This window comes from Pseudophryne corroboree, chromosome 2, assembly GCF_028390025.1.
Source record: "Pseudophryne corroboree isolate aPseCor3 chromosome 2, aPseCor3.hap2, whole genome shotgun sequence".
Lineage (NCBI taxonomy): Eukaryota > Metazoa > Chordata > Amphibia > Anura > Myobatrachidae > Pseudophryne > Pseudophryne corroboree.
The window spans coordinates 614,195,101-614,221,105 of NC_086445.1; the positions used below are offsets into that span (position 1 = coordinate 614,195,101).

Sequence of the window (26,005 nt, forward strand, 5' to 3'; positions counted from 1 at the left end):
GATTGCTGAACTTGTCAAACCGGTGCGCCCACATCTCTTATGGGAGAGGCGAGCTACCGCATGGTCGGCTAGCTTGGGCCCCCAGACAGGCCGGGGTTGGGTACCCCCACCACTTACATCTGCACCCTCACTTACATAAGAACAATTAAATATATACAAACTCACAACTAAATTATGTACTATAAACTAAGTCAATTAAGGTTTAAAAATGCCTGCACATAAAGGTAAACTACATCATTCTAATTTAGTAAAAGTGCAGTCCCAAAAAACTTAAACATGATCGCCATCTGCTGGCTCATCTTTGCAGCAACTAATGACTTCACAAATGACATAGCTGTAGTTGTAGAAAGATATGCCTCTAGAACCTTTCAGATGAAATAAAAATATATATCAAATATACCTTTGTTTTTAGAGAGCTAGAATCTCTGACAACAAAATAAATATAGATACACTGATTACAGTTAGATAATCTGCTATTCTGACGTTCACTTGAATGTGAAGCATTACACAGGTAACACATTTATGCTTATTCTTGTGAGAATATTACTATTGTCTTTGGCTAGACACATATTTACTTTGAAATTACCCTGCCTCTCCTTTACTTCTACTACACTCTATATAAAACTGAAATACAGATGTAGCCATGCTCCTCTTTGCTGCGATGCGGCATGCTGCAACACGTCTTGCTTAATGGCATGCCGGGCTGCGACTATTTGCAGCTGGTGATTGCTCCATTAATTCCTAATAGAAATAATGGAGCAATCGCCAAATGTAAATAGTCACAGATCGGCGCACAATGCAGAATGTCGCAGTGGGGCAAGATGAGCATGGCTACATCTGTATAAAACACGAGTAAACCAGTAGCCGCTTCCATAGTTGGCACATACATACAAACAATTTTACTTTTAAATACAGATCCTATCAGATAGCTGTGTACAAGAATAAAATATGCCAACAAAAAGTCCCTTAAAAATTAAGTGGCAGGATAGAGTCTCCTCACCTTATACCCCTGTTTCACCAAAATGCCAGGTCAACTCGGGTTTTCAAACACTGTTCCAACCCGTGTCAGACCCCTTTCACACTGCACCTTGGACCCTGGTTGTTCCCGGGTCATCCCTGTTCACACTGCTCCTGTGTCTGCCCTGCATGTCACTCACAGGCACTCCCTCGAGGCAGTCCTCTGCACATACTGCCAATCAGCAGCTTTTAAGCATAACATGGGTCTGATTACCTGGGTCGCGCTGTTTATGCCACAGGCTAAGGTTGGATGGGTAACTTGACTCAGTGGTATTTTTAGACCCTTTTATACCAAACATCAACCTGAGTTGCCCCGGCAATAACCCAGATTATTTGTTTGGTGGAAAAGTGGTATTACAAAATCAGGTGGTGAGTGGTAGCTGAAAGGCTGTGGCATATACGATGAGACTTCTCTGTGCCATTTATCGTAAGAAATAAAGGCATGTATAGTACGCACTCATACTAAGTATTGCTGAACTAGGACTGCAAACTGTAGAAATGTGGATTACTAAAGTTTTGTGCATTTTCTGTGTATCATTCTAGTTGGACCTTTAAGGAAAGTTAAAAACAATAATATATAAATATTTCTATATATACTAGCTTGTCCTGACCTCCCAGGCAGGAAGGTATCAGTTCAGATGGTGAACAGTGTTAAGGTCGACCACTAATGGTCGACATGGAGAAATGGTCGACATGGCTTTTTTCCACGTGGATCGTAAAGTATGGAAAAGTTCCCCAAAAGGAAAAATGTGAAAAACTAATGTCGACCTTTTCATGTGTCGACCATTTGTCCATGTCGACCAATAGTGGTCGACCTAATGACTGTCGACCATAACATGGTTAACCATCCAAACGGATACCCACTAATTGGGGTTGCTGGTCATGTTACGGAAAAAAAGACACCAAAAACAGTCCAAAAATCCATGTCGACATTTATATGTGTCGACCATTTTCATGTGTCGACCAGTTGTCCATGTCGACCATTAGTGGTCGACCTGAGTGTCGACATTAACACTGTCAACCATTCATACCGGAACCGGCAGGATCCGCTATGATTATTTGTTTGGAAAAGTTATAAAAAAGACACTGAAGCTTCCTTCTTCTTGTGATTATGCTTATTACGTTTATTGTATGCTAATTATTAATATATTCTGCAATTGTCTGATTTACATTGGGTTGACCCTGACTGTTTGTATAGGGGGGCCAGTGTGCAGTCCGGGATGTTGTTCCCTACTCACTGGGATGGGGAAGGCTTCCATTTCATTTGGAACATATCAACTAATATTTCTGACATGAAGACTGGTGTATGATAATGGTGAGCCATCATCTTAATCTTTTTTTCCTCCTCCAGATTAAGTTAAATTCCTTTCATGGAATGTAGGAGTACTTAGGGAGACATGTATTAAGCAGTGATAAAAGTGGAGAAGTGAGCCAGTGGAGAAGTTGCCCATGGCAAGTTCTCAGTCACTTAAAACGATTAAATAATGTTATCATGCGCTTACAGGAGACTCAGAGGTATGGGCAGGGGTTAAAGTGATCCGGAACGGGGCGGAACTGCGTTCCGTCAGTTCCACTTGGAGACGGAACTCAGTTCCGCCTCCTCCGGCTCACCTAACCCGATGCTACAAAGGGGCTAACTACTGGGGCAAACTACAGGAGGGCATTACTACTGGGGGCATAACTACAGGGGCATTACTACTTGGGGGCTAAACTAAACTACAGGGGGGCTAAACTACTGGGGGCATAACTACAGTGGCTAAACTACTGGGGTCATTACTACAGGGGCTAAACTACAAGGGGGAAAACTACAGGGGGGCATTACTACTGGTGGCTAAACTACAAAGGGGCAAACTACTGGGGCTAAACTACTGGGGGCATTACCACTGGGAGGCTAAACTACATGGGGCAAACTACATGAGGGCTAAACTACTGGGGGTATTACCACTGGGAAGCTAAACTAAAGGTGGGGGGGGGACTACTGGGGACATAACTGCAGGGGCTAAACTACAGGGGGCTAAACGACTGGGGGCATTACTACAGGCAACAATACTACATAGGGGCATTACCATTAAGGGCATTACTACTGGTGGCACTACTAATGAGAGCATTGTAAAGGGGGCACTTCATAAGGGGCATCACTACTGGGGACATAAGGGGGCACTACTATTACGGGCATTGCATAAGGGGCACTACTACTATGGGGTCTATATAAGGGACCCTACCACTGTGGGCACTACCAGTACAGTGGACATTGCATAAGGAGCACTACTACTGTGGGCATTGTATAAGGGGCGCTACTGCGGTGGGCATTATGTGTATTACGGGGTGCTACTACTGTGGGTATTATTACTATTGTGTTTCCACGCCCCTTTCTTTTTAGACCACGCCCCTTTTTGCAGCAAGCACAATACCTTTATTACATGGGCGCCGTGGGGCGGGGGTAAGTTCCACCACCTCTCTAGGACCACTTTAAGCACTGGGTATGGGGATGGCTCATCTCTCAGGGCATTATGGTTAGGAGACTGTAAAATTTGCTCCTTTTGTGACTAAATCCAGAGGTGTGGCAAACCTCTTTGCAAAACATCTTTATTATACTATCCTAAATACTATTAAAGACCCAGACGGTAAATATGGATATTATAATGTATATTAAAATCAGAGATACACCATTCACGATACTTAATGTATACGCCCCTAACAAATATCAGAATGTTTTGGACACCTGTCTCAAGAATTAGCCTAACGTGAAACTTTCACTCTTATATTAGGAGGAGACTTTAATGCTGTTAGGGATCCCACCTTGGACAAATCTCCCATCCAAACTAATTTATCTTCGCACGTATGGTCTATTTTAAATAACTTTTTGGTACAAAATTGTGTAATTGATGTTTGGAGATTGTTTCATCCTTCACCTTTCACTTAGGGGTCCATCATTCATTTTCACAAATTGACTATTTTTTTGTGGCAGACAATCTGGTTCAGGAAATAACATCGGCTAATATAGGCAATATTGTGATTTGAGACCACATCGCATTTGGAAATTCTCCTCATATTTGTTTCAGTCTAAGGATTTTAAATAATATCTTAAAAAAAAGACACTGGCTTGACTATGTTGATAATAATATTGAGCATTGAGGGAATCAAATATTATTTTGGGAGGCCTCAAAATCTGCGCTGGTCACATTATCTCATATGTTAGTTGCTAATCGTAACAAAGTAACTAAGGAACAATATAATTCCCTCCATAGTGATATATGGAAATGTTTCTTAGAATATGTCTCTAACTCTTCCACAAAGAAGTTTATAATATACACTCAAGCTAAATATCTATTAGAGGAGTTTTTGTTGTCTCAGACCCAATTATGTCTTGACAACACTAAAAATCGTTACTATAGATGGTGGAACCGGGCAGTCCGATAAGTAGCCTCCTTAACTAAAACATATCGCCGCAAAAATCATTTTGTATCCATAAGAGAGAATGATGGGTTAAAGGTTCTAACAAAAACACTAGATATATCGTCAGCCTTTCATAAATTATATTCTGATTTATATTCAACTCCTCCGTCGGATATGGTTTTAATGGACACACTAATTAAAGAAGCCAGACTGCCTTGTACAGTATATCTTCAGAACAAATTGAATTTTTAGATGTAGATATAACAGAACAAGAAATCAACATTACTCTCTCTTCCCGCCATGCTTTTAAACTCCAGGGCCCGATGGCTTTTCAGGTGAATATTTCAAAAAATTACAATTCGATATGAATCCCACTTTATTAGAATTATATATATACACAGCGTCCATCCTAGTTGACGTTTAATGAAGCTTTCACGACATTAATTCCAAAACCAGGACATGATCCTACTCAATTAGATTCATATTGTCTGATCACTCTTCTAAATGTAGATTTTCAAATTATGTATAAATAATGGCTACTAGACTTCAGTCTTTTTTTTCTTCTATTTTATCTGTTCAACAATTTGGTTGTGTCAGTGGACGTCATTCCATTTAAGGAATACCGACAGCGATTGCATCTGTAGTTGCTGCAAATTTGAAACCCAAAGTTCCTTACATGCCTTTGAGCTTAGACACTCACAAAGTATCTTGGCCTTTTTTAGGTATTATCCTCATGTGCATTTGGATTGGATTTCATCAATTTAATTAGGTTTTTCTACACCTCACCAACAACTTCTCTTCTGATAAATGGCACCAGAAGTGACCCTATCATAAAGACTCGAGGAATTAGTCAGAGATGTCACCTTTCCCCTTATTATGTAATCTTTATTTAGATCTCCTAATTCAAATAATCAATATATGGCATATCTTGAAAGGTATTAGTGTAGGCAATATTGAAATCAAACTTACAGCCTTTGGGGATGATGTCCTTATATACCTCTCTAATCCGAAAACATCTCTACAACCTCTCTTAGACTTGTTAAATACTTTGGGGTCAGCATCTGCCTTCTTTATAAACTTTGATAAATCTTGAGCCCATTATTTAAAAAGAGTATTTACTCGGCCAAAATGGGCATCTCATTTACCTCCCCAATGGGCAAAAGGATACTTACAATACTTGGGAACTGCCCTTCTCAAAAACATAAATTACTTATAATATTAAGAATACTGTGACCAAACTAACAGCTGACTTGAGGTATTTGAGTCATCTCCTGCTATCCTACCTGAGTCGAGCAAACTTGTTACGAATTATATATTGCCCCAAACTTTTATATCCACTCCAAGTACTTCCAATACTCTTATCGCAGAAAGACTTAACTTTGATAACTTGACTGTTTAGAGATTTTATCTGGAATAACAAAAATAATTGTTATGGTAGACTTACTGTTGATAACTCTATTTCTCCTAAATCCACAGGATAACACTGAGATATGAGGTTGCGACAGCAGATTGGCACCAAACAATCAAAGCTTTCGGCCTCCCGTAATGCAACCGTCCCGTCCCTATATCCCAGCCACCTGGCTCAGGCAATTCAGTTGTTTTCCAAAGCTCAAGGCTGGAGCATCATAGAGAGCCCTAATCAGGTGAGAAGAACACACATGCACACCCTTCTGTACAAGAAGGAAGAGGTTAGTAAGTGAAAAGATCCTCAAATCAGGTGCATCAGGGTGGGATCCCTGTGGACTTAGGAGAAATAGAGTTATCAACGGTAAGTCTACCATAACGATTATTTCTCCGGTAGGGTCCACAGGATAACATTGGGTTGTCCCAAAGCAATTTAGTGGTGGTGATGCTCCTGATTGGACAGGAGAATCCTTTGCCCGAATTCAGCGTCCTGAGAGGCAAAGGTATCAAAGGCATAATGTCTAATGAATGTGTTAATGGAAGACCATGTGGCTGCCTTACATATCTGTTCTGCTGAAGCACCACATTGTGCTGCTCATGACGGACCTACCTTACGAGTAGAGTGAGCAGAAACATTAACCAGAACAGGGAGATCAGCTTGAGAATATGCTTCTGAAATCATAATTCGAAGCCACCTCGCCAGTGTCTGCTTGTCAGCAGGCCATCCTCTTTTGTGAAATCCGTAGAGAATGAAAAGAGTGTCTGTTTTTCTGATAGCACTGGTACGATCCACGTAGAGCCTTAATACATGGACTATGTCCAACGATGCATCTCCGCAGAAAGGTCCGGCCCTTGGTAGAGACTACAATTTTTTCGTTAAGGTGGAATTTAGACACCACCTTAGGAAGATACCCAGATTTGGTTCTGAGAACCACTATATCTGGATAAAAAAAATCAGAAAAGCAGGGCGACATAATAATGGCCCTAAATCTGAAACTCTTCTAGCTGAAGCAATAGCCAATAGAAAGAGAACTTTATCTGTCAACTACTTGGGGCAACTTGAAGGGCCTTTAGGACTAAATTTAAGTCCCAAGGCACTGTAGGAGGAACAAAAGGAGGTTGAATGTGCAGAATTCCCTGGAAAAAAAGTGTGCACATCCTGTAAGTTAGTAATTTTCTTTTGGAACCATACAGTCTTTTGCACTCTCAAGGAAGCCACCCTTAAACCTTGGTCCATTCCTAACTGAAGGAATGCTAGGACTCTGAAAGACCTACGATCAAATTTCCCGTCACTGCACCATTGAATATAGGCTTGACATATTCGGTGATAAATGCGAGCCGAGGAAGTTTTCCTTGCTCTGAGCACTGTTTGAATTACCTGTTGTGGGAATCCTCTTGCTTTCAGGATGGAAGTCTCAAGAGCCATGCAGTCAAAGACAGTCGATCCAGGTGCTTGTGACAGCAAGGACCCTGAGACAGTAGATCTGGATGTTGAGGGAGTAGGAATGGAGCATCCATCGACAACCTCTGCAGATCTGTGTACCAATATCTTCTGGGCCAAGCCGGAGCTATTAGTATCACGGCGCCCTTTCCTTGTTTTACATTTCACATCACCCTGGGTAACAGGGTAATATGTGGAAACACATAGGCCAGACGAAAGTCCCATCTCACTGATAGGGCATCCGCAAAGATCGCTTTGGGATCCTTTGTACTTAACCTGCATGTGGGAACTTTGTTGTTCTGACAGGACGCTATGAGATCTATCTCCGGTAACCCCCACTTGTCTACCAGAATTTGGAAGACCTCAGGGTGTAAAGCCCATTCGTTTGCATGACTGGCGTCTCGACTTAGAAAATCCACTTCCCAGTTTAGGACTCCCGGAATGAACACTGCGGACAAGGCTGGTTGATGTTCTGCCCACTTTAACGTGCGACTTACCTCCTTCTTTGTATTTTGGCTGCGAGTTCCTCCCTGATAGTTGAGGTACGCTACTGCCGTTGCATTGTCAGAGCAGATTTGGACTGGTTTCACCTGAAGGATGTCCTTTGCCTGAATAAGTGCCATATATATGGCCCGAAGTTCCAATATATTTATTGGTAGGCAAATCTCTTCCTCGATTCACTGCCCATGGAAGCAAATCCTTCCCGACACCGGTCCCCAGCCCTGAAGGCTGGCATCCCAATCTGATATCCAAAAGGGTCTCCCATTGTCCAAATAGGATGTCTGCAGCCACCAGGTTAATGACCTCCTTACTTCCAGTGGAAGGACCATAGTCTGCGTTTTTATTGCCTGATGAAAACCATTCCATTTGGAAAGGATCTGATGTTACAGAGGCCTTGAGTGGAACTGTGCATACTCCACCATGTCAAATGTAGACACCATCAACCCTATCACATGCCTTTGAATGTGTAGCAGCTCCTGAATCCTTGACTGAATTTTTAATATTTTGTTCAGAGGTAAAATTACTCTATGAAGACTCGAGTCCAACACAGCCCCCAAGTGAGTCACAATCGTTGTGACGGAACCAGGGACGAATTTGCCCAATTTATGAGCCAACCATGTCTCTGCAAACAAGACATTGTCTGCCGCAGATGACACTGAAGCAATTCCTGAGATTGTGCCAGGATTAATAAGTCATCGAGGTATGGAAAAATCTTTATCCCCTGCTGACTGAGATAAAATAAGAATTTACTTACCGATAATTCTATTTCTCGGAGTCCGTAGTGGATGCTGGGGTTCCTGAAAGGACCATGGGGAATAGCGGCTCCGCAGGAGACAGGGCACAAAAGTAAAGCTTTCCGATCAGGTGGTGTGCACTGGCTCCTCCCCCTATGACCCTCCTCCAAGCCAGTTAGGTACTGTGCCCGGACGAGCGTACACAATAAGGGAGGAATTTTGAATCCCGGGTAAGACTCATACCAGCCACACCAATCACACCGTACAACTTGTGATCTAAACCCAGTTAACAGTATGATAACAGCGGAGCCTCTGAAAAGATGGCTCACAACAATAATAACCCGATTTTTGTAACTATGTACAAGTATTGCAGATAATCCGCACTTGGGATGGGCGCCCAGCATCCACTACGGACTCCGAGAAATAGAATTATCGGTAAGTAAATTCTTATTTTCTCTATCGTCCTAGTGGATGCTGGGGTTCCTGAAAGGACCATGGGGATTATACCAAAGCTCCCAAACGGGCGGGAGAGTGCGGATGACTCTGCAGCACCGAATGAGAGAACTCCAGGTCCTCCTTAGCCAGGGTATCAAATTTGTAGAATTTAGCAAACGTGTTTGCCCCTGACCAAGTAGCTGCTCGGCAAAGTTGTAAAGCCGAGACCCCTCGGGCAGCCGCCCAAGATGAGCCCACCTTCCTTGTGGAATGGGCATTTACATATTTTGGCTGTGGCAGGCCTGCCACAGAATGTGCAAGCTGAATTGTATTACACATCCAACTAGCAATAGTCTGCTTAGAAGCAAGAGCACCCAGTTTGTTGGGTGCATACAGGATAACAGCAAGTCAGTTTTCCTGACTCCAGCCGTCCTGGAACATATTTTCAGGGCCCTGACAACATCTAGCAACTTGGAGTCCTCCAAGTCCCTAGTAGGTGCAAGGCACCACAATAAGCTGGTTCAGGTGAAACACTGACACCACCTTAGGGAGAGAACTGGGGACGAGTCCGCAGCTCTGCCCTGTCCGAATGGACAAACAGATATGGGCTTTTTTGAGAAAAAACCACCAATTTGACACTCGCCTGGTCCAGGCCAGGGCCAAGAGCATGGTCACTTTTCATGTGAGATGCTTCAAATCCACAGATTTGACTGGTTTTAAACCAATGTGATTTGAGGAATCCCAGAACTACGTTGAGATCCCACAGTGCCACTGGAGGCACAAAAGGGGGTTGTATATGCAATACTCCCTTGACAAACTTCTGGACTTCAGGAACTAAAGCCAATTCTTTCTGGAAGAAAATCGACAGGGCCGAAATTTGAACCTTAATGGACCCCAATTTGAGGCCCATAGACACTCCTGTTTGCAGGAAATGCAGGAAACGACCGAGTTGAAATTTCTTTGTGGGGCCTTCCTGGCCTCACACCACGCAACATATTTTCGCCACATGTGGTGATAATGTTGTGCGGTCACCTCCTTTCTGGCTTTGACCAGGGTAGGAATGACCTCTTCCGGAATGCCTTTTTCCCTTAGGATCCGGCTTTCCACCGCCATGCCGACAACCGCAGCTGCGGTAAGTCTTGGAACAGACATGGTACTTGCTGAAGCAAGTCCCTTCTTAGCGGCAGAGGCCATAAGACCTCTGTAAGCATCTCTTGAAGTTCCGGGTACCAAGTCCTTCTTGGCCAATCCGGAGCCATGAGTATAGTTCTTACTCCTCTACGTCTTATAATTCTCAGCACCTTAGGTATGAGAAGCAGAGGAGGGAACACATACACCGACTGGTACACCCACGGTGTTACCAGAACGTCCACAGCTATTGCCTGAGGGTCTCTTGACCTGGCGCAATACCTGTCCCGTTTTTTGTTCAGACGGGACGCCATCATGTCCACCTTTGGTATTTCCCAACGGTTTACAATCATGTGGAAAAAACTTCCCGATGAAGTTTCCACTCTCCCGGGTGGAGGTCGTGCCTGCTGAGGAAGTCTGCTTCCCAGTTTCCATTCCCGGGATGAAACACTGCTGACAGTGCTATCACATGATTTTCCGCCCAGCGAAAAGTCCTTGCAGTTTTTGCCATTGCCCTCCTGCTTCTTGTGTCGCCCTGTCTGTTTACGTGGGCGACTGCCGTGATGTTTTTCCCACTGGATCAATACCGGCTGACCTTGAAGCAGAGGTCTTGCTAAGCTTAGAGCATTATAAATTTACCCTTAGCTCCAGTATATTTATGTGGAGAAAAGTCTCCAGACTTGATCACACTCCCTGGAAATTTTTTCCTTGTGTGACTGCTCCCCAGCCTCTCGGGCTGGGCTCCGTGGTCACCAGCATCCAATCCTGAATGCCGAATCTGCGGCCCTCTAGAAGATGAGCACTCTATAACCACCACAGGAGAGACACCCTTGTCCTTGGATATAGGGTTATCCGCTGATGCATCTGAAGATGCGATCCGGACCATTTGTCCAGCAGATCCCACTGAAAAGTTCTTGCGTGAAATCTGCCGAATGGAATTGCTTCGTAGGAAGCCACCATTTTTACCAGGACCCTTGTGCAATGATGCACTGTTTTTAGGAGGTTCCTGACTAGCTCGGATAACTCCCTGGCTTTCTCTTCCGGGAGAAACACCTTTTTCTGGACTGTGTCCAGAATCATCCCTAGGCACAGCAGACGTGTCGTCGGGATCAGCTGCGATTTTGGAATATTTAGAATCCACCCGTGCTGTTGTAGCAGTATCCGAGATAGTGCTACTCCGACCTCCAACTGTTCCCTGGACTATGCCCTTATCAGGAGATCGTCCAAGTAAGGGATAATTAAGACGCCTTTTCTTCGAAGAAGAATCATCATTTCGGCCATTACCTTGGTAAAGACCCGGGGTGCCGTGGACAATCCAAACGGCAGCGTCTGAAACTGATAGTGACAGTTCTGCACCACGAACCTGAGGTACCCTTAGTGAGAAGGGCACATTTGGGACATAGAGGTAAGCATCCCTGATGTCCCGGGACACTATATAGTCCCCTTCTTCCTGGTTCGTTATCACTGCTCTGAGTGACTCCATCTTGATTTGAACCTTTGTAAGTGTTCAAAAAATTTTTTAGAATAAGTCTCACCTAGCCTTCTGGCTTCAGTACCACAATATAGTGTGGAATAATACCCCTTTTCTTGTAGTAGGAGGGGTAATTTAATTATCACCTGCTGGGAATACAGCTTGTGAATTTTTTCCCATACTGCCTCCTTGTCGGAGGGAGACCTTGGTAAAGCAGACTTCAGGAGCCTGCGAAGGGGAAACGTCTCGACATTCCAATCTGTACCCCTGGGATACTACTTGTAGGATCCAGGGGTCCTGTACGGTCTCAGCGCCATGCTGAGAACTTGTCAGAAGCGGTGGAACGCTTCTGTTCCTGGGAATGGGCTGCCTGCTGCAGTCTTCTTCCCTTTCCTCTATCCCTGGGCAGATATGATCTTATAGGGACGAAAGGACTGAGGCTGAAAAGACGGTGTCTTTTTCTGCAGAGATGTGACTTAGGGTAAAAACGGCGGATTTTCCAGCAGTTGCCGTGGCCACCAGGTCCGATGGACCGACCCCAAATAACTCCTCTTCCTTTATACGGCAATACACCTTTGTGCCGTTTGGAATCTGCATCACCTGACCACTGTCGTGTCCATAACATCTTCTGGCAGATATGGACATCGCATTTACTCTTGATGCCAGAGTGCAAATATCCCTCTGTGCATCTCGCATATATAGAAATGCATCCTTTAAATGCTCTATAGTCAATAAAATACTGTCCCTGTCAAGGGTATCAATATTTTTAGTCAGGGAATCCGACCAAGCCACCCCAGCTCTGCACATCCAGGCTGAGGCGATTGCTGGTCGCAGTATAACACCAGTATGTGTGTATATACTTTTTATGATATTTTCCAGCCTCCTGTCAGCTGGTCCTTGAGGACGGCCCTATCTATAGACGGTACCGCCACTTGTTTTGATAAGGTGTGAGCGCCTTATCCACCCTAAGGGGTGTTTCCCAACGCGCCCTAACTTCTGGCGGGAAAGGGTATACCGCCCATAATTTTCTATCGGGGGGAACCCACGCATCATCACACACTTTATTTAATTTATCTGATTCAGGAAAAACTACGGTAGTTTTTTCACATCCCACATAATACCCTCTTTTGTGGTACTTGTAGTATCAGAAATATGTAACACCTCCTTCATTGCCTTTAACGTGTGGCCCTAATAAGGAATACGTTTGTTTATTCACCGTCGACACTGGATTCAGTGTCCCTGTCTGTGTCTGTGTCGACCGACTAAAGTAAACGGGCGTTTTAAAACCCCTGACGGTGTTTTTGAGACGTCTGGACCGGTACTAATTGTTTGCCGGCCGTCTCATGTCGTCAACCGACCTTGCAGCGTGTTGACATTATCACGTAATTCCCTAAATAAGCCATCCATTCCGGTGTCGACTCCCTAGAGAGTGACATCACCATTACAGGCAATTGCTCCGCCTCCTCACCAACATCGTCCTCATACATGTCGACACACACGTACCGACACACAGCACACACACAGGGAATGCTCTGATAGAGGACAGGACCCACTAGCCCTTTGGAGAGACAGAGGGAGAGTTTACCAGCACACACCAAAAACGCTATAATTATATAGGGACAACCTTATATAAGTGTTTTCCCTTATAGCATCTTTTTTATATATTTCTAACGCCAAATTAGTGCCCCCCCTCTCTGTTTTAACCCTGTTTCTGTAGTGCAGTGCAGGGGAGAGCCTGGGAGCCTTCCCTCCAGCCTTTCTGTGAGGGAAAATGGCGCTGTGTGCTGAGGAGATAGGCCCCGCCCCTTTTTCGGCGGCCTCGTCTCCCGCTCTTAACGGATTCTGGCAGGGGTTAAATATCTCCATATAGCCTCCGGAGGCTATATGTGAGGTATTTTTAGCCAAAATAGGTATTCATTTGCCTCCCAGGGCGCCCCCCTCCCAGCGCCCTGCACCCTCAGTGACTGCCGTGTGAAGTGTGCTGAGAGGAAAATGGCGCACAGCTGCAGTGCTGTGCGCTACCTTTAGAAGACTGAGGAGTCTTCTGCCGCCGATTCTGGACCTCTTCTTACTTCAGCATCTGCAAGGGGGCCGGCGGCAAGGCTCCGGTGACCATCCAGGCTGTACCGGTGATCGTCCCTCTGGAGCTGATGTCCAGTAGCCAAGAAGCCAATCCATCCTGCACGCAGGTGAGTTCACTTCTTCTCCCCTAAGTCCCTCGTTGCAGTGATCCTGTTGCCAGCAGGACTCACTGTAAAATAAAAAACCTAAGCTAAACTTTTCTAAGCAGCTCTTTAGGAGAGCCACCTAGATTGCACCCTTCTCGGCCGGGCACAAAAATCTATCTGGCTTGGAGGAGGGTCATAGGGGGAGGAGCCAGTGCACACCACCTGATCGGAAAGCTTTACTTTTGTGCCCTGTCTCCTGCGGAGCCGCTATTCCCCATGGTCCTTTCAGGAACCCCAGCATCCACTAGGACGATAGAGAAAATGCCATTACCACCATAATTTTGGTGAACACTCTGGGAGCTGTGGCCAGTCCAAATGGTAGGGCCTGAAACGGAAAATGATGCTGGAGGATAGCAAACCTGCAATAGCACTGATGGGACAGTGCTATAGGAACATCAAGGTAAGCATCCTGGATATCCAGCATCATTGGTACTGTGCTCCTCGATACTCGTATGGTACAGCTCCACCAGCGCGAGGGACAGATGCAGGCTCCAAAAGGTGGTCAGAACCGCAGAGAAGATCATCGGGGCCGACCTTCCCTCAGTCCAGGACCTGTACCTGTCCAGAGCTAAAAAGCGTGCAGTGAAGATAGTAAAAGACCAGCTACACCCTGGCCACAGCATGTTTAACTTGCTTCCTTCAGGCAGGCGTTACAGGGCTGTCCCCTCCAGGTCCACCAGAAGCCTCAAAAGTTTCTTTCCCCAAGTGGTCCGCCTGCTGAACTCCTGAACATTGACTGACTAGACGTACATGTAACTAACTTGTGTCCCTACGGTATACCTATCTGTGTGACTTTACTTGTGTCCCCACCCCACCTGCTTATCTGTTACCTACTTGGCTGTTGTATAGCAAACCGAAGACAAATTCCTAGTATACGCAAGTATACCTGGCCAATAAAGCTGATTCTGATACCATAAAATCCTCCAGCTCCATGGCCAAAATAATGGAATGTAAAGTCTCCATATGAAACCGAGGCTCCCAAATGTACTTGTTCAGAACTTGAATATGGACCGGAATTACCCATTTGGCTTCTGGACTAAGAACAGGTTGGTATAAAAACCTTGTCCTGGAACTGGAATTATCACTCCTGACTAAAGCAACTTCTGAACTGCCTCTTGCAAAGCCCTGGCCTTCGTTTCCACTGAAGATGGGCTGGTAAAAAAACCTTTGAGGAGGGTGTGTCTTGAGAGCAAACGCATAACCGTGAGATACCAGTTCTTGCACCCAGGCATCTGTGGTAGACTGCTGCCAGATCTGTGCAAAGTCGGCCTACCACCCTGGGGTCCCCCCAGGTGGAGGCCCGCACCATCAGGCTGATGGTTTATCTTCTGATTTGGAAGTCGGCCCTCTGGTAGACCAATGCTTTTTAGTCTTACCAGACTTGTCAGACTGAGACTGTTTGCCATAACCCTTTCCTTTTGCTTTTCCTGGAGTCCGAAAGGGCCGAAAAGCTGGAAATCTAGGCTTGGATTTATGTGTGGACGGAAACTTCACTTTCTTGGAGTCTGCTTCAGACTCCAAAATACTGTTTAATTCTTTACCAAAAAGAATATCTCCAGTAAAAGGCAAAGACTCCAGAACCTTCTTAGATTCTGAGTCAGCTTTCCGTGTACTTAGCCAAACTGCTCTGCGAGCTGCTACTGCTGAGGCTGATGCCTGAGAGACAATTGTACCCAAATCCAAGAGGCAATTCTTCCATAAAAATGGCTGCCTGTTTTATATGTGCAATATGTGATTTTTGATCTCTAGATGCCATTGAAAGGTCATCCTCCAATGCATCAGCCCAGGCTGCCACTGCTTTTGCCATTCAAGCCGAAGCCATGGCTGGTCTTATGATTGCCCCTGACAAGGAGAAAATGGTTTTAAGAAAACCATCCATTTTCCTATCCATGACATTATTTAATGTCAGAGGTAATGAAGGCAGAGGTAATGTAGATTTTTGCACCAATCGGATGACATGCGTATCTACTTTGGGAGCCACCTCCCTTTTTAAACAGCCCCCAGCTGGAAGAGGATAATGGGAATTCCATTTCCTTGGAATTCTAAACTTTTTACTGGGTGTAACCCAAGCCTCTTGCATAATTTCCGTCAGCTGTTCTGACCCAGGAATCTCAGGAGCTAATTCAGACCTGATCGCTGCTGTGCGTTCAGGTCTGAACTGAGCATGCGTTGGCGCCGCAGTGCACCAGCGCATGCCAGAGAGTGTGAGGAGTCTTCATCCTCCGAAGTGCGATGAATCCTCATCCTCTGATGAGTCCTCATCTGAAACATGTGTAGACTGTGAAGATGTTGTTTCATGTCTATGTGATTTACTTACCACCGGCCTTTCAGCCTGTTTCTGTTGAGAGGCTGCCGATTCCTGTACTGGATGTGATAACCCCCAGGTGGAATGTTGCATGTAAGGGTTAATAGTGTAACCTATCCCTGATATAGGAGCTGGCATTATCCGCTCAGCTATACTGGATAATGTCTGTGCAAAAGTAGCCCATGGGGGTTCAACCTGAACCTGTGCCTGCCTCGGATTATTCAAGAGGCTTTGATGAAAGCTAAAACAATTTGCACATAATCCATTTTGAACCAGATCGTGAGAGGTTAACCCAGTATTGCAAGACAAACATGACATGAGTGTTGGTGCTGCTGTGGAGAGTGTATCCTCCTCACCCTTACTTCTCTTAGACATGATAAATAATTACACACCTTTGCAGTGTTACTACACAAATTGTGACTGCAATCACTTTAAAATTTGTTAAAGTGACATACAATCCGATCCCTCCCTGCTTTGCACCAGCATTGAGGATCGGAATACACAGAAACTGACAGAAAATAGTAAAGTCAGCAATCACACTAGCAATCAGTCACAGGTTATACATTAGTATAATAAGCAATATGAGCACATAATCAACTACAGATACATTTCAGGTATGTAGGAGAACATATTACTGCATTACCTTACATAGGAGTTTTAAACGTATTCAGTCGCACAACGAAAGAAAACAGCAGCAATAGTTTATAGACTCATATGCATCAGGCACTTATCCAACTATTCGTACCAAAGGTAGAGACTTAGGGGGCATTCCGAGTTGATCGCACGCTAGCTACTTTTAGTAGCTGTGCAAACGCATAGTCACTGCCCACGGGGGAGTGTATTTTCGCTTTGCAAGTGTGCGAATGCCTTTGCAGCCGAGTGCAGCAAAAACATTTTGTGCAGTTTCAGAGTAGCTCTGGACTTACTCAGCCCTTGCGATCACCCGACCTGCAATCACCTAGACACGCCAGCATTTTCCCAAACACTCCCAGAAAATGGTCAGTTGACACCCATAAACGCCCTCTTTCTGTCAATCACCTTGCGTTCAGCTGTGCGAATGGAATCTTCGCTAAATCCATCGCCCAGCATCGATCCTCTTTGTACCCGTACGACGCGCCTGCGCATTGCATACGCAGTTTTGCCATTTTTTTTGACCTGATCGCTGTGCTGTGAAAATCGGCAGCGAACGATCAACTCGGAATGACCCCCTTAGTGCTGTATCACCCGGCTCAGGAGAGTGGGATACAGGAGACTTCACCCCGATTCCAGGATCGATCAATAAGTTAGTGAACGCTGAGTGGATCCTGACGCTATTAGTGTACACAATCGCCCTGTGAACCTAAAGTGAACACAGACGCCCAAATGAACACAGACGCACCAGTCACACAGCTGCCTATGCTGCGACTGGGTCCTTTTAGATACACAGCCTCTTAGACGGAAGCAGGAACTCCGTTCATGGCGGGAAACTCTGAGTAAACTGGTCATGAACCGGGGGAAGGGGCGACCAAGGGCACGTCTTACTGCGTACTGCTGACATCAACCCTAGGGATCGCGGCCTCATACTACCACTGGAGGCTATGATCCCTGAGGCCTAGTGCTGGTGCACCCGAGGTGGCACCCATGTCAGCGACTGTTCGGTAGTCTCCATCCCGAGACAGTGCGGCTGTGTCTTGCGTTTCCCTACTAAGCGGAACTGATGCCTTACCTTTGCGCCGTGCTCCGGCCACAGCCTGGTGACGTCTGCTGGACTTGCTAGTACATCCTACACAGACAACCATCGAAACAGCACTGTACACGTGGGTAAGCATTATCACGACCCAGCGGGGAGTTATTGGTGCGACTCTTTCTAAGGTACGTATAAGACGCTTTTTAGAAAGATTGCTCAAAAAATATAGTAAGACTATAAAAATAAAATAAAAAAGCTTATTACTGCTAAAAACCAGCAGCCCATTGACCATGGTCCGGCTCCTGCCGCACCAAACAAAAACTGAATTGCCTGAGCCAGGAGGCAGGGGATATAGGGACGGGCCCGTTGTTTTCTTTGATCGTTTGGTGTCAATTCGCTGTTGCTACCTCATATCCCAGTGTTATCCTGTGGATAACCTGTGGACCCTGCAGGAGAAAAACAAGAATTGGCATGATCAAGTTATGCCAACCTAAATGGAATGAGATTAATTTTCCGGATGTATTTACATATAACTACGCAGCATTGTTTAGATACTTCAAAGATTGGCTGACTGCTCAGCAGACGTATACTAATACCCCATTGGAAGATAATTTTTTTACCTGTGCAATCCCACAGGATATTCTTAATAATCCCCTCCATAACCACCAGAAAAGTCTGCTGGCTTTTAAGACATAAATATAAATTGAATTCACTTTATACCATTCATTTACCTTTCGTACAGAATCCTGGCTTTTAAAACGGTGAGGCCCCACAAAATTTTTTATAACTAGGAGATTGAAGACCTACGGAAAATTAATTATCTCTGAAACACATAGACCCTTATCATACTGTATTCTGAAGCTGTTGAGAAATTCCCAGTGATTGGTCACTCGAATTTCTTTTTTTTTAGGCCCAATACAATGAAAGCAAAACGTCTAACCTCATCCCAGCGGAAGATTGGGACAACCTTTGGACAACTCACTAATGGCACCACCTCCAATTAGGGGGGCAATAGATATATATTATACATTTCTCAGAATCTCTCTGGAATACTCTGCAAACAGGCCTTGCACAGTGTTCTTCTAAAATTATTAGAATATTCAACTGCTACATTTCCGATGGCTAAATTTACGGAACTGTACCTCAACATCTTTCATCATTCATACATTTCCCCCTTCTAGAGGATACCAAATGGGAATTCTAGAGAATTCTGCCTGTCTTAAATGTAAATTAAGTCCTGCAGATTTGTTTCATTGCTTTTGGACTTGCCCATATAGGGGGTAATTCTGAGTCGTTCGCTCGTTATTTTTTTCCGCTACGGAGCGATTAGTCGCAAACTGCACATGCGCAATGTACGCAGTGCGCCTGCGCCAAGTAAATTAGCACAAAAGTTTGGTCATTTACTCACAGCATAACAAAGTTTTCATCGCTCTGCTGATCGTAGTGTGATTGACAGGAAGTGGGTGTTTCTGGGCGGAAACTGGCCGTTTTATGGGAGTGTGCGGAAAAACGCAGGCGTTCGAGTTGCAAAATGCAGGAGTGGCTGGAGAAACGGGGGAGTGGCTGGGCGAACGCTGGGTGTGTTTGTGACGTCAAACCAGGAACGAAAAGGACTGAGCTGATCGCAATGGCTGAGTAAGTCTGGAGCTACTCAGAAACTGCGGGGTAATCGTTACGAGAAAATTAGCGAAGCTTTCGTTAGCAATTCTGCTATGCTAAGATACACTCCCAGTAGGCGGCGGCTTAGCGTGTGCAAAGCTGCTAAAAGCAGCTAGCGAGCGAACAACTCGGAATCACCCCCATAGTAAGAAGTTCTGGCAACAAGTCTGGAGCTTTACTATTGAATACTTAGTCAACTATGCAAAACAACTCACGCCTGAATGGGCAATCTTCAGTATATTACCCACAGATATCAAGAGTTCCCAGGGGGGTTAGAAAGTTATTATTACCAGCATCTTTGGCTGCCTGCAAAGCAATTGTACAGTTATGGACACAAGAGTACAAAACCTAATACTGAAAATTTTAAGGAAAAGTTATTTTTTATCTTTCATATGGACTAGCTGGAAGCATCTTTACAAAAGGAGGTTCGTACCCAACACATTTTTGTTACTTAGGAGAGCTATATAGAAACTCCCAGTCGATAGCGAAATGTTTTCGCAACAATTTATGGTACGAAACAATTGTTTTTCTTGGTGATCCTACAATATCTGTTTAATTTTAAATATTACTGAAAATTACTGATAGGTCTATGTTGGTGGAATATGCACCAATACCTTGTTATTCAAATATCTTTTATTTTTTTTATTTTTGTGGGAACATTGTATCCCTGATGCAAATGTTATGGTCACTTACGTTTAATGTACATTTGTCATATTGATGTATTGTCATTTATTGAAGCTTTAATAAAAGAAAGTAAAAATATAAATAAATTAAATATATATATATATATATATATATATATATATATATATACACACATACATACATACATACATACATACATACATACACACTGTATATATTATACGTTGCACGTTAAATACAAGTTTTTTTATTGCATTCATTAGTCTTAAGTGCCGTTCTTTTTGGAAGGATGTGTTTGCTACTGTTCAGGCACTGAGGTATGCTGTTAACGTACACTGGAGTGCCGGCTGCTGTGGAGTTATATATCTATATGTAAGGTACTTACATTTTCCCATGTGTTTTAATTTATCCCTAAATAAGGCATCTTCAGATATAGCACTATTGGAGTCACAGAGCCCAGATACAGCCTGGAATTCATCTGCTGTAAAAGAAGAAAACACACATCAATCATTATGCAAATAGTCATTAACCTGATTTACTGTAGAATAAAAGTTGACACTAGTAAAAACCAATCAGCTATTATACAGTAGATTAATGGCCTAAAAAAAGCAGTTGGAGCTTTCACTATATGTCAGTTTTTACTAAATGAATGCATGTAAATCTAAATAATTAGGAAATACTGTATGTGACCTAAGGAATCCAATACATCCTAGTTTAGATTACTCATTAGATAGATGGAAAGTAGTATAGAAAACGATATGTATCAGAATCAACATGCATATTTACACTAGTGATACTGACAGTTCTGCCTTGAATACTTTCTCATACAGAGTACACCTAAAATGACCTGCCCGTGCAGCATTTTAGTGTGTGCAATAATTATTTAACCCACTGGTTTCCAAACTTTTTTGAATCATGGCGCGCTAGAGTATCAGCATTTGTTCTGCGGCACCCCTAGGCCAAATGTTTCTTACTGACAAATTCAGAAAAAAATATTCAATTAAGTAAATTGTTTTTATAGGTCATCCTCAGCTTTACTTATGTGGTAGTAGACGGGGTTGTGTTTCAAGTTGTCCACGTTTTATGAATGGCAGCCACCAGCTCTGGTTGTCAGTCAAATTGACCATAAATAATTTTAATTGGTCCTGGACCACCAACCTAAGGCACCCAGATTGGGAACCACTGATTAAACCACACATCTTTAAAATGTACAAACATGCAATGTGTGAGAAAATGACTGAACATCAGTAAAATACAAAGTAATATTTGCAAACACTTTACAACATCAACTAAAAACTTGTGTTGCAAAAAAAAAAAAAAAAAAGATAAAAAAAACAACAGGGCACAATACTCACCTAACATCTACTCCTAATTATACTTGAGGAAATACATAGCATAATGTCCTGCAAGTAAAGATTAGATACTCTCCACATTTACTGCTTTCATGTCAGAAAATACCGGGGTAAGAGGTGGAGGGCATGGTCACATGTAATGTGTCTGGCAGCTCATCTGTTGGTGGTCGCATCTCAAGTAACCAAGCCATGTAAGTGGTTAAGAAGTACACTACAACCAGTGATATTATACTGCTTCTATTTCTTCTTCTTTTGTCTTTATTCAAGAAGGTGATGATGCATGTGTATATTACAAGACTAGCAAGCAATCATTTAAAAAATTAATTCATTTAGACATTAAATACATTTTTATGTTATGTAATACAGTTACCCAGGGCCTCTATTTTATGTGTGTGTGTTCAGAATTATTATTTAATTAACGGTTATATTATCTTTATGTGGATACATTTATCATCCAAGCAAATAGCTATTAAAAAGAATCTCTCCTATTTTACTTTTTATATTCTTCAATAACCACCTGTCCAGTGACATGTTGCGGTCACTCTCTGCTCGGCAGTGTCCTCTAGTTTTCCAGCAGCATAACGATGCCGCAGACTAGTCAATGTGAAATGAGAGGTTTTGTTGGTCCCCTTTGCCAGCTACAGGTAATATGTAGGTGATGGCATTTCAAAATGGCGTTACCTAGTGCTGAAAAACCTTGCTCTTTCACGTAAGGTCAGAGAAGCGGTAACCCATTATAAGATTGGGTAAAACGGTGGCAAAATGGCTGTTCATAGCTTTATAAGTATACACCTTAGGTAGTTAACCATAATAAATACCAAAATATTTTTTTTTGCTTTTTAACATTTTTGTGGTTAATGCATATGACTACACTTCTATACCAGTGATTCTCAATCTTGGGGGGTAATTCAGACTGGATTGCTGCAGCGATCGCAGCCTGAATTACTATGCACAGGGCGCACTGCACATGTGCAGCCAGTGAGATGCTATCAGCATCTCACTGGTGCAACCGCCTCTGCTTGATTGACAGGCAGAGGCGGTCGTGGGGCGGGAGGGGGCGTGCCAACGGTGGGGCACGGTCCTGACAATGGAGGCATGTCGGACCATTTGGGGGGGTAGGCCGCGGCGGCTGTGTGTGACATCACCCGGGATACGGTGGGTGGCTCCCTGCCAGAACACAGGAGCTGCGCAGGTAGGGAGCTACTCACCAGGTACAAAAGCATTGCCACCGTGCGATGCTTTTGTACCTGTGCGGGGGAGGGGGGGCAGGGACTGACATGTGGGGCACCCTAGCCCTGTGCTGGCACCCCCCAGCATGTTAGAGTAACTGATCACAGATGTGATAAATTTAGCACATCTACGATCAACTCTTAAATACCCCCTTGGTCCACAGGACCCCAAACAGTCCATGTTTTTCAGGTAACCCGGCAGGTACACAGGTGTACTTATTACTCACTGACACAGGTGGAGCTAATTACTTCACTTGTGACTCTGTGAGTAGACCTGCAAAGCATGCACTGTGTGTGCGTGTGTGTGTGTGCGTGTGCGTGTGCGTGTGTGTGTGTGTGTGTGTGTGTGTGGGGAGGGGGGGGGGTTTGTTGTAAGGACCGGGTTTGAGAACCTGTGTTCTATACTGATATGTAACTGTTAACACTCCTGGTTTTAACTATCAAATCCGCACACTGGACCTAATTCAGCATGACTTGTAGTTGTGCAAAACCCTTTACACTAACATGCAGGGGGACGCTCAGCACAGGGCAAGTCCCCCCCAAATGCCGGGCCCTTCCCACCACTAACATGTGAACGCTTCACTCAGCAGTGAAGCGCTCACATCTTAAGAGTAGCCCTGTGCCTGCACAACCTAGCTGTGAGGGCAGACAGCTACACGCCATGTTTAGGCTCGAAGGTCTGCGTCTTACGTCACCACGCCCCCCCAAAAAAACTTTGTCGACGCCCCTCCCACCTCATGAACGCCTCTGCCTGTCAATCAGGCAGAGGTGTTCGCATATGTGAGATTCCATCGCATCTCACTGTGTGCGCACTCGCACTGTGGCTTCTGCGCATGAGAACACTCCAGAAGGACTTCAGCATGTGACCGCATCGTAGATGCGTTTCATGCTGAATTCGGCCCACTATACATTAAATTGTAACCAGACATGAAATGGTAACTTTCTCAGCCTGAATTCTGAGCTATTCCCTTCTAGAACCCTCAGGCAACTTCTCTTTATTTGACCCCCTCAGATAAAGATCATGATGGGGTGTATCCAATTAGCAGCGGCCAATTACCGTGGCTAATTGTCTCACTATCCTATTAGTCCCGATAATCTGCGGCTTGCGCCGATTTATCAGGGAGTTTGTTTCATCTACCGACAGTTTCACTAAACCTGTGTGTTTTCATGATGTTTTGTTTTGGGTTTTTTACAGGTGACCAAATTGGATAGCCTGTTAAAAAAATATTGGTGAAACATCGGGAAAAATCATGAGAAACTAAAATTTTTCGCAACAGATGTTTCTTTCCAGGTAACTGGATACCTCCTGAAGGATCTACTCTTCTAATCTTTTTACTCTACTACCTGTTCTAACGCTATCCCTTCACAAATCGGACAATGAGGTTTATTCATGTACATAATTAAAAAGGAATAGTTACTTATCACTATACATTGCATCAGTTCGATGCAATGGGTGCAGTGTGGTATGCCGGCAGCCGGGATCCCGGCGGCCAGCATATCGGTGCCAGGATCCCGACCGCCGGCATACCGGCAGCTGGGCGAGCGCAAATGAGCCCCTTGTGGGCGAGCGCGCTGCGGGCACGGGGGCGCATTCTCCCTCCAGGGGGGTCGTGGACCCCTAAGAGGGAGAATAGTTGTGGTATGGCGGGTGTCGGGATTCCGGCGCCGGCATACTGAGCGCCGGGATCCCAACAACCGTCATACTGAATACCACCCTGATGCAATATACCCTGTATAACTTTGATAAGTAGCAATTCACATATACTCACCTCTCTGGCGATGTGATCTGGTATCCTGGGCTCCATCCAGCAATGCTGGCTTCTCCTGCAGTCCCCTCTGCGGTACTTGGAGTCAGCTGGCGGGTCCCTTCTGCACATGCACCGACAGCTGAGGTACATGGAGGCTGCTGGGAGTTCAGGGGTGGGGCTAGTGCCAGGCAGAGAGTTTCCCTGCAGTTTCTGCAACCAAGTACAGATTACGCTGTCCTGAGATGGCAAATCTGTACTCCTTGGAGAAGCGGAAAGCGGAGCTTTGCATCCTTTAATGAATAGCACTCACCAGGTGGTGCAATTCAGGCAGGGAGCGGGGGTGCTGCTGGAGAAGTCAGGAACTTCTCCATAGTTACTCCCTTTGTGAATACACCAAAGCAGAGAAAAGCCCTGTTGTCCACAAAAACAGGCATTTCTCTTATTTATGAATAGACTTGAATTTCTATCCCCTGTGCTTGTCCCAACTTTATCTACAAGCTATAATCTCTCTCGCTCTACTGGTATCTTTCCATGCTTATTCAAGCATGCAAACTATGCATGTAAGGCAGCCGTCAGAGTATGCACAGACCTGTGTAACCCCATAGGTATCCAGCAAACTTGAAGCAGCTTTCTGGTCCCCACTGCCTGCTATAGGTGATGCTGTCTTAATATGGTGTTACCTAGTGGTAAAAATCCTTGTTTTTCACTGCTTGGTAAATAGAGTTAAGCATCCTGTTATTTACCATATAGAGGCATTACTATAGGAGAGCTGTGTTTTTGTGTCTACCCTGTGTATAGGGGTTCTTGCAGTCTTGTTCGCATACTGGGGGTCATACCAACCCGTATGCACGCAGTGGTTCTTCGCTGCGGTGCGAACGGGTCGGAACTGCGCATCGTTGTCTGGCGATGGCTGTCGCTGGACAGCGGCCAGAATAAGGAAGAAAGTGACCGCTAGCGCAATCGCAAGAAGATTGACAGCGGGGAGGCGTTCCGGGGCGTCTACTCACAGTTTTTTGGGCGTGGAGATCCGAACACAGGCGTGTGCAGGCGTTTGGAGGGTGGATGTCTGATGTCAATCCCGGGACCTTCCTCGCTGGATCCGTCGCACAGGGTAAGTCTGACCCTGGTCTTGTTTTGCAGGAATCTTTTTTAGCATAGCAGGGCTGCACAAGCGATCGCAGCCTTGCTATGCTAAAATACACTCCCCTTAGGCGGCGTCAAGTTGATCGCACGAGCATCAAAAAGTTGCTACGTGCGATCAACTCGGAATGAGGGCCATTGACAATTAATTTCACCATTCCAACATAGTGGGAGCATTTTGGTTCATGCTGCTCTTCTCATTAATGGATAGTTTGTTTTACCATTTCAACACAGGGAAATCACTTGAGACAACTTCAGACTGTTATAATCTGCATCATTCTGCTATTCCACAAGAAAAGCCTATTGTTATGCCCCAACTGATACCTGTATATACAAATAGTAAATTTTCAACCCCAGTACACTAGAGATTCATCGTACAGTACTTACTCTGTCAACAAAAATATTGTGTAAACACGCAGACGTTTGAGCGCAGTGGTTCAACACCTCATCCTAATATCATCATCTATCTATACTACATCTCTTTGAAAACTAATGAGATAATTAGG

The 26,005-nt window shown here is 44.5% G+C and overlaps 1 protein-coding gene across 1 annotated transcript in view; it reads right to left on the reverse strand.

The window, feature by feature from the left end:
• CUEDC1 (CUE domain containing 1) overlaps positions 1–26,005 on the reverse strand; it is a 387,720-nt gene that overhangs the window by 18,766 nt on the left and 342,949 nt on the right. The window contains exon 7 of the mRNA XM_063954793.1: positions 20,416–20,511. Coding sequence (XP_063810863.1) covers positions 20,416–20,511 — 96 coding nt within the window. The remainder of the gene's footprint in view (positions 1–20,415; positions 20,512–26,005) is intronic.